The following is an 18,978-nucleotide window of genomic DNA, read 5'->3' as shown; positions in this document are numbered from 1 at the left end:
TCAAGTTTAAGCGGATAACCTTCATGAATATGCACTGTTGTGTGTGAGGTCAAGGATTTCAAGCGACAACATAATTCAATGTCAATGTATATCGTTTTTTTTAAGCAATAAGTTATTTGATACAGAAGTGTGAATAGATGGTTACTCATTGAAGTGCCACGCATACAAAAAACATTCACCCGGGTCATGAACATACAAATCCAAGATATGTTTTTTATCAGTGCAACTGATCCCACACTCGTACCTAGCCAAACCGTATACAATTCTGTGATAAATATGAATCAAGGATATGAGTGGACATATGGAACCCGTAGAACATGTAACACTTGCAAACAAAACAGTTTGACATGAATGTTTTAATGTCTTCCAAACACACGCACGCACAAACACACACACACGCACACACACAGCAAAAAAACTGCTGGCTAAATGATATTTCTATGTTTTACATCAGACATTATTAGTCATGCTAATATTCTTTTTATAACCAAACAGATGCAATGTAGTGTTTCCAACGTAAATCCACCTGGATCACTTTGAATTGGGGGACACTTTACCGACCCACATGATCACACTCCATGAGGGAACTAATTTTTTCTGGAAATATTTGAATCATTAAAAAGGTGCGTTCACAATATTGAAAGAATAAAAACGAAGAATTATTTGAACAGTGTTTGACATTTACCTGTGTTTCAATTGAATAATCACGAGAAACGGCGGCCTAAAAAGCTGGTTAGGTTGGCCAGGTGGGTTGTAGCGTGTGTAGTGTGCAAGTTCCTCTTTTAACCACGTAATACAGAGACAAGCTGTAACAACAGAGTAGGTTGAACCCTTGCCCACTCAAAAATTTAGAAGTCATCATTGTTTACCGCGTATTAATCTTAGACTGGTTGTTGGTTCACATTTTCACTTCTAAAACTCATCCGTCATCCTACTGGGGACTTGGCTTGCCAGAGTTTAGGGGAAGAAAATAAACATGTGTAAAGAGTGGTGTTCAATCTAATGCGGTTGCAGATGTAGAAAGGCCATAGGCCTTAATGGCATGATTCAACTACTGTGCTCATTCATTATAAGGTTACAGCCAACACGGGTTAGAAGCTGCTTAAAGTGTTAAACTGATTTCAAAATAAACAAGAAACCATCTGTCCCAAGTTAGGGCAACAGTTATGGCTATTAGTCATAGCAGAATAGGAGCTTGAAGTTTAAAGAGCAACTACAGAACAGACTACTTTTGCTGCCATCTAATCGTTAAAATCCAATAACCATTTATTGAAGTGTATCCTTAACTTTATGTTGGTACTTCAAGATGTGTGAGGCATTTAAGATGGCAGCAAATTCACAAATTGGGTCTAGTTAGTAGTTAGTCTTTAAAGAGGACACAAAGCAGGATGAGTAGGATTTTTAAAATAAAAGTTGTATTTTAAACCATAGCCTCATTCTCCCTAGCGGAGAAAGAGGGAACTGCATCCAGCCTGTTACAGCGTCCCAACCAGTTGATGAGCCATTCTCCAGATACTCATTTTGAATATTATTATGATACCGTGCAGTTCAATCTCTGCTCAATCTCTGCTATGTTCCCTGTGCTGTGATGCTGATTAAAAACGTGTTTTATTAACAGCCAATTGCATATTATTCTAAGGACCAATCGTTTTGTTATGTGTTTTGTTATTTTGTCAGATCTTACACAAAAATAAAATTTTGTTGAGGAACACTAAGATGAACTCAAGATATAAGATAGTACTCTGTTTTGTAATACTAAGATCAAGGTCTCCTTTGACACACTATGTTGAAGTCCTTCTGCTCAACCATGTTAACCTATTTATTTACTGCTAGTACAGATAGGAGTGGCTTGATAATTATATTAGTTCCTTGAAAAAAGTGTAGGGATTCACACTGTATCCCAAAGAAGGAGGATATATTGTTTGAAGAGAGATTGGGGTAGCATGACTTGAGTTTCATGCACACACATCTCGTTTTCTGACTAGACAGTCACGAAAGGATAAAAATAGGACTCAGTGGTTTGAAAAAAAACATCTTTACAGACAAATGGAAGGTATTGCTCACATCATGATCTATTTCCTTTTTCTTCTTACCCTTGTTGAATCATGTGAAAATACTTTCCATCCATTTTTCCTTCATTAAATCATTGTCGTAGGGTCTCACAGAATAGGATGAAGGGTTAGGGGGGTATGGGGTGGGTGATTAAAATTACCATAAAGAGGAGTCGGGAAAAAACATCACAGAAACAAGCCTAGCCGAGACATCGGAACAAAGACCCAAACAGCGGAACAGTGGGCTGGAAAAGCCATCTTCAACTCCCTTGAGAGAGAGAGCGAGAGAGAGAGAGAGAGAGAGCGAGAGCGGAACCTGGTGTAATGTTAATACAAGAGGGGAAACCGAAAAGATGAGTTGAAGAAAGAAAATGCAGGTGAAAAGTGCATTAGAAGACAATAAACTCCTTTTTTTTTTGGTAGAGCTAATACATACAGTCATATATTTATATATACATCTACAGTAGAAACAAGAGATGGTCAGAGAGACGGGGGAGTGGACAGACACACAGGGAGAGGGGCCTTAAGTTTCTTCTGTCACGGACAGTATCTCAGGTTATTTACAGTTTTCCTGTTAGTGTTTCCGTCTCCGCGAGTCCGTGAGCAACGCGCGCACGTGCGATTACCCCCCAAGTGCAGAGTTTGCCCGCAGTTTCCTCTGTGTGTTCCGATAAGTCTCGCTTACTTTTTGTTGATGCCGCCCCCAGTACCGCCCGCCCCATCATAGTGGGAGGAGGGGCTTAAGACGGGTCGGGGGGGTTATTGGGTCAGTGACACAGACACAGGGGACAGGGACGGGAGGCGGCTGGGCGGGTGGGCGGGGACAGTTTGAGGCCAATCAACGGCATCATGTGTCTGGGAGTTGGTTGATGTCAGTCAAGTTGGTGTCATTAAGAATAACTTTGATGCGGTCCAAGCAGTCCGCCTGCCTTATCCGCTCCATCTGCATCTGAGCACAGAGGGAAGGAAATGAACAATGTTGGTCCTTCCCGATTGGTTCGGGGAATGCATCGGGTCAAACACAGGCGAGTGAAATGCAACAAGTTTCAATGGCAAAGAAACGTAGGCTCGGGGGGAGCAGGGAGGGTTTAGTTTAGTTTCAAAATCATGCTATTTCTGCTCCTGCTCTTTACTACTCTCATAGCTTACCTACAGCAGCTTCAAGCTGATGATTGTATAGTAGCTAGTAAGCATAGTATTCCCCATGAAATATTCCCATTCATCCAAGTAATGCAGACTACAAGAGCCGTCTAGCCATAACAGCAGGACAAGCTGCAATAGGGGCAGGATAACCAAGTGGCTTGGTCATTTAAGTCAGGGTCAATGTCAGTGTTTTATTGCCATTTCTGCAGAAAAACTAATGGTGATAGGGTACATGTAAATTATTTTCAAAAATACAAGAGAGGTTATCCCAGGACAATGAGTGGCGTAAACCAATCAGCGCTATTCGTTTCAGTTGTTTTTTAAAGGCGTTGGTAAATCGAATGTTGACATTAATATACTGAATCCCACGTGCGGTAATTACCGTGGGATGAGCCATTATGACGCGTCGTTGTACTGAGTTACAGCCGTAATAAGCCAACGGGAAGAACATGATCTACCAGACGGTTTCTCTAGCCTTCTTCGCTGTACTTTCATTGTGCTAAACCAGGCAGCGTGCGCCAACTCATACCAGAACAGAACAGTGCAACGACTGTCTGGTCGCCCACTTGGCCAACTGCTTTTCTAGGCTAAAACACACCACAATGATGCCATTGAGATTCAGCCCAAAAAAACAAAATGGATTCAACGTATTGGACACGTCGGATTGGAGCGGATTGGAACGTCTGAGAATCCGACGTTCCAACTCAAGGTAAACAGCAGAATGTATCCATACACATTCACAGCCTATGTGATTGTTATCAGTGACGTGGGACGCTGTGGTAAGCTGGGATTTGAGTAAATAGAAGAAAATAGAATGAACTGATATTAAACGTCACAACGTATAGAGTTCACAGCTTAAACCAGTCGGGTTGGTTTTAGGTTACGGTTCCCCTGTCGTCGCTGTGTGACGGCACAAGAAAGGGTCAGGGTGAGGGCAGGCGGGGGGCAGGACTGACCTGGAGGTTCTGGGACAGCTTGACAAAGTCCTTCTGCACCGCCTCACTGACGTCCAGCTCCGTCTGCAGACGCTGGGCCTTGTCCCTCTCGTCCAGCATCTGGTTCTCCATGGAGCTCTGTAGCACACACACACACACACACACACACACACACACACACACACACACACACACACACACACACACACACACACACACACACACACACACACACACACACACACACACACACACACACACACACACACACACACACACACACACAAAAAAAACACATGTCACTTAGAGTTATTACCAAGACAAAGGGATGTGTTACAGACGGTCTGTGTCAGTGCAGGTGCGTGTGCTTGTGCGTGTGTGTGTGTGTGTGTGTACCCTGGTGCTGGTGAGCTCCCTGAGCTGGTCGTCCAGGCTGGAGCTGCGTGACTGCAGGCGCTCCAGGCTCTGACTCTTCTCTGCCAGACTGCGCTGGAGCTGCGCAAATACACACGCACACACACACACACACAATTTGTACATTGCACCAAGAAAACGCTTGGTTTTAGCTTTCCACTGTAAAGCTCATTCTAAGAGTATGTCAAACTCACACAATGTTAGGCTCAGCATTGCCCTTAGCATGATGCACCTGTGGTTATAGTAAACTGCGCTAATAACAGACAGTGAAGACAGTATGGAGAGCTCTACCTCCTCACGCTCCCTCTTGACTCGCTCCAACTCCGTCTTCAGGCTGGAGCAGGATGCTGGGGGGGAAACAGCAGGTGGAAACTCATTATGGGATGCTTACTGAAGACACTTGGCATGCCGAAGCCCAGTCCAGGCTGCCAGGAACAGGGATGCAGAAAGCCGTTTGTGCACGTGTGCGTGCACGTGAGGCATAGCTGCTGTGCTGTAGCAGCTAGGCATCGTAAGTGGGTTCATTTTTACCAAAGCAAGAGAATGTACACACACACACACACACACACACACACACACACACACACACACACACACACACACACACACACACACACACACACACACACACACACACACACACACACACACACACACACACACACACACACACACACACACACTTCCGGTTGGACATGAGAAGATTCTGAGTAGGGTCTAAAAATAAGGTGTCCGATTATGCTAACCGTTTGCGTCGCACACACACAACGCGTGAGAAAGTTGTTCTCAACAAGAAACACTGGCAGCTCTCGCTATAAAGGACCTTTGTCCAGGTTATTGGGAAAATAACAACAACAACAACAACACACACACAGCTAGAAAGTTGGTTTGCATTGCGTGCCGTACCTTCCAAGATGTCTGAAGGAACAACATGAATCAGAGTAAAGAAATGCATTAAAAACGATGAAGGATGCCGTGAGGAAAAGCCACGGCTCTTCAGCAATACAAACTAAAACTAGAGTGTAGCTCTCTGCGGAGGACCACAAGTGCAGCTATTACCAAAGGCATCCACAGGCATTCAATCATCGCCGCGCAGAGTCCCAACTCGCCGTCTCCTTCCTCTGTGCCAGAAAACATTCTGGGATGACGCAGCGAACAGGAACAGGTGTTTCAGAGTTAGATGAACGCAGTCCATCTCACCACCAGGTGGGAGGCTCATCACAAGCCGTTTTAACATCTGTGAGTGTCCACCCAGATGTAGGGCAGAAAGACAAGATAGACGGATAGAAAAGCTGTTCGGTCACCTGCCCCCTGATGGACTGCAGTTCATCTACAGCATCCATCCATCCATCTATCCATCGACACCAGACCTCTGGGTGGGACACGCCCATTTGGGATGTCACAAGGGCCTCCAGCCCACCTGGGGAGGTACAATAGGGGGCCCTTTGAGACGGTTAAAGCGCAAAGCGCCGGGAGGGACCCAGGACCTACCGATCTCCTCCTTGCAGCCCTCGATCTCCAGCTGCAGCGTCTCCTCCAGGTTCTCCTTCAGGCACTGCTCCGCCTGGATCTGCTCCTTCAGGAACAGCACCTCCGCCATCAGCCGCTCCTCCAGGTGGTCCGAGGCCGTACGCTCCGTCACCACCGCCTCCCGCAACTGCGCCACCAGGGGCTGGAGCTCCTAGACGAGGGGGGGGCAGGAGGGAGGGGGATGAGAATTGGGTCAGAGACGGATGGAAGCGGAACGGCCAAATCGTGTTAGATCATGCAACAAAAAGACTGGATTGTTTTTGTCAGGTCAGGGAGAAGAGCGCACTGTGGGTTATGTATTCAAACTCCTAATATGATGGTGTATTATATCACCCACAGCCCTGTAACACCCTACGAGGCCATAAATAAAGAATCCCCTGAAACACATGGTAGAATATAGTATACAAATGTTACAGCTCGATGGTCATTTCACTTCAAGAAGTCCTATGTTATAGCGGAACCAGACACTGCAAGAGGCGGAGTTGAGCCTTATTTCCTGTTTCCATGTCTATACAGTGTGGATTCAAAGCCTTTCGAGGAGTTTTAACTGCTGCTGTGCAAGTTTTTCTTTTTTTTTACCAAGCCAAGCCTTCAGCAGCAGGATGGGTCGAGGCGGATGAGAGTGAAACGCCCCGTTCACCCAGATGACTGATCGAATACTGCCATCGGACTTCAGGTGTTGATCTAACGTTGGCTAGTGGGGCAATGGTAATACCTCGCCTTTTTTACATTTAAATCAAAACACACTAATTATATTTTATGTTTCCTTCGTTACCCTGGAAAGACCGAAGAAACTCAGGTTCCACCGCCTAGCGTGCCCTATTGAGCCCCACGTCCTGTGAGCTGGGGGGGGGGTCGTACCTGCACAGTGCCGGGCATCAGGAAGCCCTCCTCCTGCTGCAGCTCAGAGTGCAGCCGGTGCTTCCCCTTCAGGCTGTCGTTGTCCCTCTGCAGGCGGCTCAGCTCCTCCGCCACCTGCTCCCTGGACTGCATCAGCACCGCCTTGGGAAACACCGTCATCACAGCGGTACCAGGAAATACACACAGGTATTTATATTTAGTGGAAAGGCGGGATGGTCTAGAGCAGTCGTTCCCAACCTTTTTTCTCCAGGGCCCCCCTAATTCCCTTCTGATGGAAAAAAAATTTTTTCACACATCACTTTGCCTCTAGCCTTCAGAGGCTTCACGCCCCCCCTTGGCTCTCTGGCGCCCCCCCTTGGCTCTCTGGCGCCCCCCAGGTTGGGAACCACTGGTCTAGAGTTCAGGCTTCGAGGGGAACTCTCAGACGAAAAGGTTCTGGGTTCAAACCCTACTCGAGCAAGTTGCCAAATCCATATCTGCTTCCTAATGACATTTACCGAAGATGATTCAAACTACAATTCATCATCAATCTCGAGGCATCTTTGGTTGCTGCTCGAAGATGTCAAATAGAGGGGTTACTTCTCCTTAACAACTTCTCTTTACTATACTGTATAAGTCAGTTTCCTCATCCTTTTTATATCAGATTAAGCATTGATGGTGAAGACCACAAACCACACCATTTTTCCGTTTCCTGTTTAGATTGGTAAGTATACTGAATACCCATAGTTGCGTCACTGACCATCTGTTCCTGCGTGTTCCTCTTGGCCTGGCCGAAGGCCTGTTGGAGAGCAGCGAGCAGCGCCTCAGACTCCTGCACTCTCTGCACCAGGGCCGACACCTAGCACACAAACAGTCAAACATGTCGCTGTTGGTTATGGATTAAAAAAAAAAGAAGGTATTTTGACATGGACTTCTTAGCCGTTTGACCAAAGACTGACTATTTGTAATTTGAATTCCATGCCTTGGCTGTGAACTCCTCGTTGACCAGCTTCACAGACTCCTCCAGCTCCTGTTTCTCAGCCATGGTTCTCTCCAGCTGGTCGTTGGCCTGGCGCAGCATCATCTGCAGCTTTTTCACCTGACACACACACACACACACACACACACACACACACACACACACACACACACACACACACACACACACACACAGTTATATCCTGTTGATGGAAATGAACCTAGGCAACTGTAAAGCTGTAGAAATGTCCCAATTGTTGAGGGAACTGAACTGTTAGAACAACCCATTTGTAAAGGCCATTAGACTGTTCTCTTCAGCCTAGACTTCCCCGTAGGAGGAAGCAAATACCCCAAATAATCCATGACTTCACCTCCAACAATACAGTTGTAAACAGTACAGGTGGCCATATGCTTCAGATGTGGCAGGGATTCTATTTATAAGTTAAGAAAAAATAATTGATCACTAAATAAGAAAAAAAAGATACTTAAGAATAGGAAAAGTCCATTTCGCAGGCTGCCACTAAAGGACAAACCATTTTAAAAGGGATCCATGTACGGATGCAGGGATCACTAACGCCCCCCTCCCTCAGAGTCCAAACCTCAGGACGGCTCACCTGGTCCCGGGTCTCCGCCTCCTGCCCCTGGATGACCTGCAGCTGCTTCTCGTAGTTGGAGCACATGTCGCAGCGCCGGCCCAGCTTCCTGCCGGCGTTCTTCACCTAGCAGAACCACACCGTCAGAAGCTCAGACACACGGCACTGGGCACTAGCATCAGGTGACATGGATTCATGCATACAAGAAACTTCAGAAAGGAATGATGCAGTTTTCCTTCAAATCAAAGAAAGCTGTAGGGTATTTTTTGTATGTATGTAATGTTTAGTGCAGTGTATAATAATTAATAACAGTTTTTAACAGTATTAACCAAGCTTGTGAGTGATTGACTGAGCGAGTGAGTGAACCTCTTGCTGGAGCAGGTTCCACTCGCTGTCGCTGACCAGCCGGTACCCGGAGGGGGGCAGGAAGGCGGTGTCCGGGGCGTGGGAGATGCTGGACAGCAGCGAGGCCGTCTCCTCCTGCTCGGGGGTCATGGCCTTGATGGCCTTCTCCTGGTCCTTGGTGAGCAGGAAGTGGCTGGACGTCAGCTTCATGGAGCTGACCGACAGGGCGTCGCTGAAGCCGTCCGAGGCCCCGCAGTCGGCGCCCACCAGGGGCCCGAAGTCCGACTCAGAGTCCAGGTGGCTGGCCGACTTGGCCTTGTGGTTGTAGGCCCCGAGGCCCTGCGGGGCCCCCAGAGAGGAGCCCAGGCTGTCTGTGGACTGGACCCGCCGCAGGCTGTCCCAGTAGGGGTCGGAGGGAGCACTGGTCACCACTTCAGTGTCCAGTGAGTGCATGGAGCCGTGAGTGCTGTGGTTGGATTGGTACTGGGGAGGGGGGGGGGGGGGGGGGGTTTAGAGGAAGGTTACAACACTGGATGTGAGAGGAATATACAGCAGTCGCTTTCAATTCAGGAATATTGAGGTTTGAACCTCTCGTTCATTTTTGTTTTCAAATGGGACATTATTAACCGGCGCACAAAAATTAAATTTATAAGGCCAACTAATCAGAGCAATGAAATGTGTTACAAATCTGCGGCAACCATCTTGGTTGTTTAGCCAGATGACTCAAAAGGCGTTCCCATTCAGTCACGGTCTCAAAACCAACCCAATTAAAGATCAACGGTTGTGATTGGCACGACTCAGGCTAAATCTGTCTGAATGGGTTGTGGGCCGGACGCATATCCTACGACAAATAAAACATGAGCTAGCAGATTTGATTTGTTCCCTGGCTGGAGAAGTGTACTCCTGTGGTCAATTTGCTGCAAGTATATGACTCTGCTGAACCTAAAGTGTTTGAGGTTTCTTATGAAAACTATTATGAAATAGTGAACTTGTGTTGAAGCAGCGCGCACACACACACACACACACACACACACACACACCCACACCCACACCTACACACACACACCTCAAGTGAGAGTCAATACTGAAAATAATAGTAAAATTAAAATTGTACAGATTCATGTTTCCCAATTAAAGATCCTCTGTGGCCTACTAATGAACCCTATATGGACGGGCATTAGGGTGGAGTTACGAGATGTCCTGGTACCTTTTCGTGGCTCTGGCCCAGGCTCATGTCGTCCAGAGGTTCTGTGTTGTCCCCACCCTCATCATCCTGGTGGTCCTGTGCCTGGCTCAGACGTTCCATCTCATCCTCCTCCTGGGACGCACACACACACATACACTTATTTGACTCACCGCCAAATTAATTCTAAAGTCTGATGTGTGAGACTAACTCATTGGTTTCTTTAAAAAGAAAAAACATCATCAACAAATGTTTCCATGTGCGCCTGTGTGTGAACAACTGAACAACTGAACACACACACACACACACACACACACCTGGTCCTTCTTCTTCGTCTCCTCCACCTGGCGGAGCTGCTCGGAGGAGAGCACGCTCTCGATGCGCTGCATGTCCCTCATCAGCAGCCGCTGGGACTCCAGGAACTGGTCGTTGGCCCGCTGCCACGTGTGCTTCAGCTGGTTGTGCTGCTGCCGCTCCAGCTCCAGCTTGTGACACACTGGCCGAGTCACCCCGGGGACACCACACAGTGAGGTCAGAGGAGAGTACAGTGTTCACACAGGGGACATCACACAGTGAGGTCAGAGGAGAGTACAGTGTTCACACAGGGGACATCACACAGTGAGGTCAGAGGAGAGTACAGTGTTCACACAGGGGACATCACACAGTGAGGTCAGAGGAGAGTACAGTGTTCACACAGGGGACATCACACAGTGAGGTCAGAGGAGAGTACAGTGTTCACACAGGGGACATCACACAGTGAGGTCAGAGGAGAGTACAGTGTTCACACAGGGGACACCGAACAGTGAGGTTGGAGGAGAGTACAGTGTTCACCACGCGGACACCACACAGTAAGAGAGTACAGTGTTCAACCCGGGGACAACAGACAGTAAGGTTAGAGGAGAGTACAGTGTTCATCCCGGGGATAACACACAGTAAGAGTTAGAGAGTACAGTGTTCAACCCGGGGACAACAGACAGTAAGGTTAGAGGAGAGTACAGTGTTCATCCCGGGGATAACACACAGTAAGAGTTAGAGAGTACAGTGTTCAACCCGGGGACAACAGACAGTAAGGTTAGAGGAGAGTACAGTGTTTTGAACCCGTCTTTTTCCACTGTGCTCATGGGCATCATGTCTTTTGCTATACAATAAGAAACTGCGTGTGTTATATCTTTGCTTCTTTATACGGTACAACTGCCCCAAAAGACGACACGATAAGACTGCTGTTTGGGAGCAGCCCCGTTCGCGCTGCTGCCAGCTGCGGTAGGACAGCGGGCAAAACTTGTTGTTGCGCTCATTTTAATACTTTCTGCGTAGTCGCTGGGATGGTATGTTTTCAGATGTTGAAATAAATTAGTTGTGTTTCCCCAATCGTGCTGGCACCGACCGACGGCATAATTTACAGACGGTATCTTGTGCTTCAGTTTTGAGATAGCCAAACCACTTCCAAATAATGGACGTCTTGTAACCTTTTTTTATCGACTACTTCACCCTCCGTTGTTCCCCTCATTTTTATTCTGTCGCAAAACGCTCCTCTCCTCTCGTCTTTCCTTTCCGCGGTGCTGGAACGGAAGCTCAAACATGCACCAGGAAATGGGCGTGTACTTAGACATTAACCCGCAAAACTGTGATCTGACTATTGTGTTTATTTCTGCTGTGTGATTGGCTGTTAGGTAAATCCATATCAGAAACGTTTTTATTTAATTTTTTTATAGCGAGCAATTATGTCTAATGCCTATCGTCGTAATCGACGCGAGTTTTATCGCGATTAATAATCGTAATCGAGTTATCGCCCAGCCCTAAGTAATCATACAAACAGGAAGAGTGACAGTAGAGTAAGCATAGAGTATATATTAAGCAGAGTATAGAGTAAAGCAGGGAGGGCTGGTGTTTTGCAATTATGATAAGGAATGCAAGGTCGATTGAGTTAACTAAACTTCGACCATCAGATAAATAATCATATTTTTCTATTCGAGTGTTGAGGAGACAGCACGGTCTTCTGCGGCAACCCGTTTGGCGGGGAGGGACGCTGTTGGAGAATGTGTTTAAGTTTGAGAATAATATCTGTTATTGTTTGCATTGTACGCTGCTGAATCTCTAGTGAATACATTTTTCTAAAGCACTGTGCAGTACAATAGACCAAGCCCCGTGCAGCTCTATTGTAGTTGGAGAGTTCAGTGGTCAAGTCATGTCAACTGGATCTTTACAGCCCTTAATCACAGTTAGAGTCTCAAAGGGCTTTGGTCACATGTGCAAACATCACACATTGCACACAAAATGATCAGGATACTGGCTCCATTCAAAAGTACCGCAACAGGAACTATTCTAAAGGGGAGCCGTCTCTGAAAGACGCATCAAGCCATAGATAAAAGCCATCTGTGTAAAAAGCTATTTTACACAGAATTTGTAGAAGAAATTCCTTAAATCAAACCTCTCTCACTTAAGGTTAACATAAGAATCTTCCCAAAAAGTTAAACGTCAACATCATCATGATCATAAGGACATGAGGCCTTTGATTAACTGTAAGCCTCTTGGCTTATCCAACCACACAAAACCAGCAGGCTGTGGTCCTTCAATTCAATGACATCCCAAACACTGATTGGTTGAGGCAGATGGCCGAGGAAGAAAAACAACCGCGAGGCAAGAACATGTTGGCCACATACACAAGTATTCAAGTGGTCACCTCAATCATTCTACTCAAATTCCTGACCTTAAATCACCAGGCACTTGGATGACATTAACCAGATTTAAATGTTGAATGCAGATATATGATACAGCCACATGTACAATCACCTATGATTACTATGTTCAAATCAAATGTTAACCAACGTCTTCTTGACAGAATATGGCTGAGCCGATAGAAGACTCTCAGATCTGTGCTGTGTCACTCCCTTGACACTAAACAATATTAAATAGACTGCATAGTCTACTCAATTCATGAACTCTTTTCCTATTCTTTTTTCTCGATTTTTTTTCTCGACAAACCATAGAACCAACATATTTGTAGTCCTAATTAACAAATGATTATTATTATAAAAGGGACAAAAAGCTGTAAAGTAAGTATGGCCTAAAAAAACATCTAGCTACAAATGAGTGTGGTCTTACATCTACATGTAAATACCTTAATAGTCTTACTTACAACCCCTTGAACGAGAGCCAAAGGGAATAACCAGCTCCCGCAGTACTAAAGATTAGTTATCCGAGGGATTGGTACTTTGTAAAATACATATTTGAAGGTTAATCCTTAACTTTTAATTGTTGGTCTTTTGAAATAACTATGCTGGAATTCAAGTTGTCAACAAATCTCCCATATGACTCAAAACATCTGTGTAAATCATATCTGGCATACTTGTTGTTTATTGAAAGGCAAGCTTATTGAAATGTGGTCTGTTGTCTGTAGCCTAGCAATACTGCTACACACAATGCCAATATATTTCTACATCATGTAATACATTCACTGATAGTTTGACCGTTCTTTCAGACTCCCGATCACCATCTGGAACCAAGCAGGTACCCAGATGCTGATGCTAATACTGACGCTGAAGCAAATGCTAAAGTATTTAGGATGTACTAAAAACGAACTAAAATTGAATTGATCCTAGAACGTAATTTATAGTCGCCGTGACGCGAAGCAGGCCGACACATGGCATGGCATTTATTATATAAGCTATGAAATGGGCCTCAGTCACCTTCGTGGAGCTCCTTGCGTAGTTTCTCAGCGTCTTCCTGCAGCACTGACTTCTGAGTGTTGAGGACGGCCACGTACATCTCCAGGTCCGTGCGACACGACTTTTCCGCCTCCAGAACGTGGTTGAGCTCTTTCACCTGTTGGAAAAAAAGAGACGAAAAGAGATCTGTCTCAAACATTTACTTCTTTCTATCTGTAGGTCCATCACCGACCTTGATGACCTTTGTATCTGGGGGGGCCCCTCAGCAACCTTTGTATCTGGGGGTCCCTCATCGAGCTTGATGAACTTTGTATCTGGGGGTCACTTACCAACCTTAAAGACCTTTATATCTGGGTGTGACTCACTGACCTTAATGACCTTTATAGCGGGGTATCACTCACTGATCTTCATGACCTTTGTATCTGGGGGTCACTCACTGACCTGAAAGACCTTTGAATCTGGGGGTCATTCAATGATCTTAATGACCTTTGTATCTGGGGGTCACTGACCTTGGACGCCTCCAGCTCCTTCACCCTTTCATCCGAGGTGGCTAGCCTGGCTTTCAGAGCAGCGATCTCCTTCTCCATTGGCATCACCACCGAGCGCAGTTTCTCTGCATCCTCCTGGGCCTATTAACGAGAGGGAGCCTGCATTAGTGCTGGGAAAAACACCACGTGGGCAACAACAATTGTTGTGTTATATTTGGCACGCCTGGGTTGTTCTGCAAACCTAAATTGTGGCAGTAAACAACCAAGAAAAGAGGGCGGGAGACCCATTTCAACAGCCAATATCGGATAGAGACACTTCTTCATTGCAATCTTACAATGGTGTGGGTGTCTTCTTCACAATACTACTAACTACTATTTTTTTTTTATCCGGTCGTTCCTCTGGGAGGGACGGGCACACACACACACACACACACACACACACACACACACACACACACACACACACACACACACACACACACACACACACACACACACACACACACACACACACACACACACACACACACACACACACACACACACACACACACACACACACACGATTATTGCCATTTGATTTCTTGGATATTTATATTTGCTGTTCTAATGATAAGCGCACATCAGGAACAACAACATAGCCCAGACAATATGTGCTCCTTGACCTTGCTTGGCACAAACTCAACAATTCGCAAAACAGTTGCTACAGTGGGCATGAATGATGTATAACATTGTCTTGACCCTACCATGCTAGCCCTCCTTTTTGGCTAATTGAGATACTAAAATTGCAATGGTCATATTATAGGAATTGGACCTGAACAAAAAGAATGATCAATCACAAGGTACAAATGTGTGGTATACAATACTGGGTGTGTTAGGATACTGTCCCAAGTCAGTAAGCAGTTTATGTTGGCTATAAAGAGCTTACAGCTGTCGAGGCTTAACAATTTGGGTCATAAAAATGTTGCATAATGTGCAGGGTAATATACATTGTTTTAAAATGAGTCTCCTGTATTTTAACCTCTTCTTTCTAAGGCTAGTTTTTCTAGAAACTCTGCAGGCTGAAGTGATCCTTCTGTCAAGTGTGTACTTCTGCTATTGTCGTTTATTACCAACCTAACATTTCTGAAAACAAAGAATAGCTGTAAGGAATAAAGGAACTGATACTGAAACTTTGTTTTGACTAGACTTAGACCTCCTATTTTTAGATGCACCTTCCACCATGTCCTACTACTGAATTCAATGATTGACCCTCGCTTGAACATTTTCTAAAAAGTCTGACAGAATAGGCGGGGGGGGACACATGAGCAAAGTACATTTTGACATAGGGTATTCATTTAGCCTATGACATGGCTGTCCGACTCGGTCTGAAGAAGAAACAAACTTGTGAAAGTCAGCCAGATCATTTATGGTGCGCTGGAATTGCTTAGGCTATTCTATTAGACTCCCAGCACCCTCTGTATGAGTAGTTCCAGCTCACCCATCGGGAGACAGCAGGTTCTGCTTCTCAAGGCGTGGCTCAAATAGATCCAGACCGTCTTCAACAAATGTACCTACGTTTTGGCTCATACTTACTTTCAACTTTGCACATACTGTTGTATGCTATTATAAAATTGCCAGTGGTTAGTGGAGGATAATTAAGGTCTTAGATCTACACAAATTGAAAACATATAACAATTGACCAGGGTAATAACATCCGCTGTTTTCAACAGTATCAAGGGCAGCTCACTCTCTTCATGTCGTCCTCCAGGTTCTCCTCCTCCTGACCCTCAGTGAGCCTCCTGCGCAGCTCCGCCAGCTCGCGCTCCACCGCCTCGCGGTACTGGTTCCACTGGGCCCGCTCCTGGTCCAGACGCTGGTGGAACTGCTCCTCGTACTCAGACACCGTATCTGCACCAGGTTCAGCAGGAGGGAGGGAGGGAGGGAGGGAGGGAGGGAGGGAGGGAGGGAGGGAGGGAGGGAGGGAGGTAGGGAGGAAGGGAGAGAACGGGGAGAGGGTGAGCTTGGCAGTGCTCAGTTCCGTATTTGTTTGAAAACCAGCAAACACATGTGTGAGTCTTTACACCTGCAGCTCTCTAAACGCTGATTCTAAAAAAAGACTCAATGAATCCACCGACTTCAATAATTAATTTGACTAGACAGGCGGCACTTGACCTTTCGCGCACTGCTTGTGCTGTGACCTCTGCTACACATTGGAAGACATAGGGCAGTGTGAAGCAGACTCGGACACAGACACAGCCCCCGGCGGGTTACCTTTCATGATGGCCTGCAGCGAGGCCACCTCCTCCTGCCACTGGCTGCGGACCTGGTCGATGGCCTCCTGCTTGGTGCTCTCCGACACGGTGGCCACCGCCTTGATGTTCTCCATGTCGGCCTGCGCCTGGGCCAGCTGGACCTGCAGGGCACTCCGGTCCGCCTGGGCCCCGTCTAGGGAGGCCCTCTGCCTCTGCAACTCCTCTGCAGAGAGGGAAGATAAGGCCCAATCCCATTTCTACCCCTTACCCCTTACCTCTCCCCCTTGTTTTGAAGGGGTAAGGGGAAGGGGTAAGGGGTAGAAATGGGATTGGGCCTAAGAGGCCCTCTGAGACACGGTGCCGTGATTCAAATGAGAAATGGGACTGGAGAAGGGTGAGGCGTACAAATTAAACAGGAGTAGGATGTGTGTGTGTGTGGGGGGGGGGGGAATTTAAACGAGAAACTGGGGAGGAAAAAATAATGCCCATCAGGAAAAAAGAAGCGGCTGCCAATCAGCACCTATGCTGGTCTGACCTAGTAAATACACGTTTCCCAAGAAAGAGAGAGGGTAAGTGTGTGTGTTCAACAGAGTACCACTACGACTCACCCTCCTTGGAAAGGTAGAGTTCCTTAATCTTGGCTCGCTTATGGTTGAACTCCGCCTCCATCTTCTCCTTGACCCTGATCAACTCAGCTCTCTCCTGCTCCAGGATGGCTACTCGCTGCTGGAGCGCCCCTGTTTGATGTATGGAACAAAATAAAGCAACACATGTAAATATCTGACCAGCATGGCTCCAAAAAACGAAACTAAAAATGAAGGTCTGCATTTGGGGGTAAAGTGATACACAAACAAAAAATTTGATTTTGAATCTAGGTTAAATGAAACAATGATTTTTTTTTATATTTAATGTAGTTAAACTCAATGCTATGTCAAAATAATCATCAGCGTATGAATATCGGCTAATTACAAACATCTCCTCAAAGTTTTATCATAATCGTCCATAGGGTAGGCTTCCAGTACCGTTATGTCATTCATACCTACAAACATAGTCGCTTTGTTACCTTTGTACTGTACTAAATGCACATAAAATGAAATACATTTGTTTGTGTGTGTTATTTTATTGCACCATCATATAATCGGATGCGAGCATCCCACCAGAGACCAACCTCCTGCCTGCAGGAATCCTCTGTACCAAGAGGTACATTGTGTTAAGTGAGACTATTCACATTGTTCAAAATGTTGCTGATATTGCACAATACTTTGGATAAGGATGATAGCCACATTAACATGGGAGATAAGAATGTGAAAAGTAGTCTGAGCTCTTGTCTCCACACTACTATGGCTCGAGATTTGCATAAAGAATATACAACTGCTGTCTGCAACCCTACAAGAAACAGATGCCACTTAACCTGGTGAAATAGCTTTTAAATGACAAAAGTTGTAATCTTTCTCGAGTGTCTGTGAGCTCCATCCACGCCTTCTAATATTCTACTCATATATAACAACCATTGAATTAGTACAAAATGTGCCAACATATCAGGAAAGTCTAAAAACTTGTATTCCAATTTCAATCCAGTCAAGTATTTGGTCTAATGTCAAAGCAAAATAAAACCAAAATCTGCATGGTCATTTCTCAAGCTCAACCCAATGTTTGTTTATCTACACATGGATTTCCTCATCAATAGGTCCACAAAACAGGGACCTTAGAGGGAACGTTTTTGAGCTCGAATGCTTCAAGCTAATGAATCATCTCCATATTGGCCTGCCAGTGGAGCTCTCAGATAGACACACAGGAGATACAACTCCATCGCTGAGGGGACCGCAAAGTCTACAGGCCAAAGTAGAGCGCCATTGAGCTTTAAATTACAAATGTCTGGACTGGGTCCATATCATATGCTTTTGATTCAACATTGTTAACGTCATGGCTTGGAGTGAGCTTAATGACAAGCCCGAGACGATCGAGGATCTTGGTGGCTATTGGTGCTTTTGCTAGCCGTCCTGCATGACGAGCTAACAATATTTAGTGGCTAACGTCAGTAGTACGAGTACTGCTAATAACACGAGAACAACGTTCACTGGGCGCAGGGACAAGACCGAGTACATTGGTTGCCAAAACAAAGACTCAAAAATAAAGACGTGGTCCAAATGCATGGTCAGGACACAATGAAGACAACACAACAATAGTGAGTGACAAGAGTGACACGTCGTCTGAGGATGCTAACTAATGATGAGACGCGGTGGATGTCGAGGCCGCTAGTCTCCCCCACTTCAAGACCATGGCAACATAATAAACAGAATCTAAAAAATAATTTACCGTCAGGTTGAGATCCCGGGGCCTGCTCGGCCATGGTTCCTTACAGGCTTGGTGGCAATAACCAATGCAAAGGGATGAGCTAGAAGTGTCAAGGAAAACAAGCTAACATCACTACCACTGTCAGGGTATCAATGTAACAGCAGAATAGTTGACTTCCTGAAAGCAGTTTTCAAAGTAAAAGTCTCTCACCGTAAAGGAGCGGGAGTAAAAGTCTCTCAAAAATTCTGCTGATTACTGCTTTATTCGATTAAACTGTGTTCTGT

The 18,978-nt window shown here is 45.8% G+C and overlaps 1 protein-coding gene and 1 long non-coding RNA gene across 2 annotated transcripts; one reads left to right on the top strand and one right to left on the bottom strand.

The window, feature by feature from the left end:
* Positions 1–74: 74 nt before the first annotated feature.
* rabep1 (rabaptin, RAB GTPase binding effector protein 1) lies at positions 75–18,872 on the bottom strand. Its single transcript, XM_060057010.1, has 18 exons — positions 18,716–18,872; positions 17,008–17,136; positions 16,419–16,622; positions 15,895–16,055; positions 14,187–14,306; positions 13,699–13,834; positions 10,330–10,508; positions 10,037–10,147; positions 8,851–9,312; positions 8,506–8,610; positions 7,896–8,012; positions 7,674–7,772; positions 6,935–7,075; positions 6,035–6,224; positions 4,835–4,890; positions 4,526–4,624; positions 4,151–4,267; positions 75–3,000 (listed from the first exon to the last, which is right to left on the bottom strand). Exons 1-18 carry the CDS (start codon positions 18,747–18,749, stop codon positions 2,899–2,901), a joined length of 2,562 nt encoding a protein of 853 aa, XP_059912993.1. The 5' UTR covers positions 18,750–18,872; the 3' UTR covers positions 75–2,898.
* Positions 11,715–12,073, top strand: LOC132461714 (uncharacterized). The gene is made up of 2 exons (XR_009526665.1): positions 11,715–11,896; positions 11,959–12,073. It is a non-coding gene; the product is annotated as an uncharacterized LOC132461714 (long non-coding RNA).
* Positions 18,873–18,978: the final 106 nt, after the last annotated feature.

Source organism: Gadus macrocephalus, chromosome 7, assembly GCF_031168955.1.
Source record: "Gadus macrocephalus chromosome 7, ASM3116895v1".
NCBI lineage: Eukaryota > Metazoa > Chordata > Actinopteri > Gadiformes > Gadidae > Gadus > Gadus macrocephalus.
This window is presented reverse-complemented; position numbering and strand designations above follow the sequence as displayed.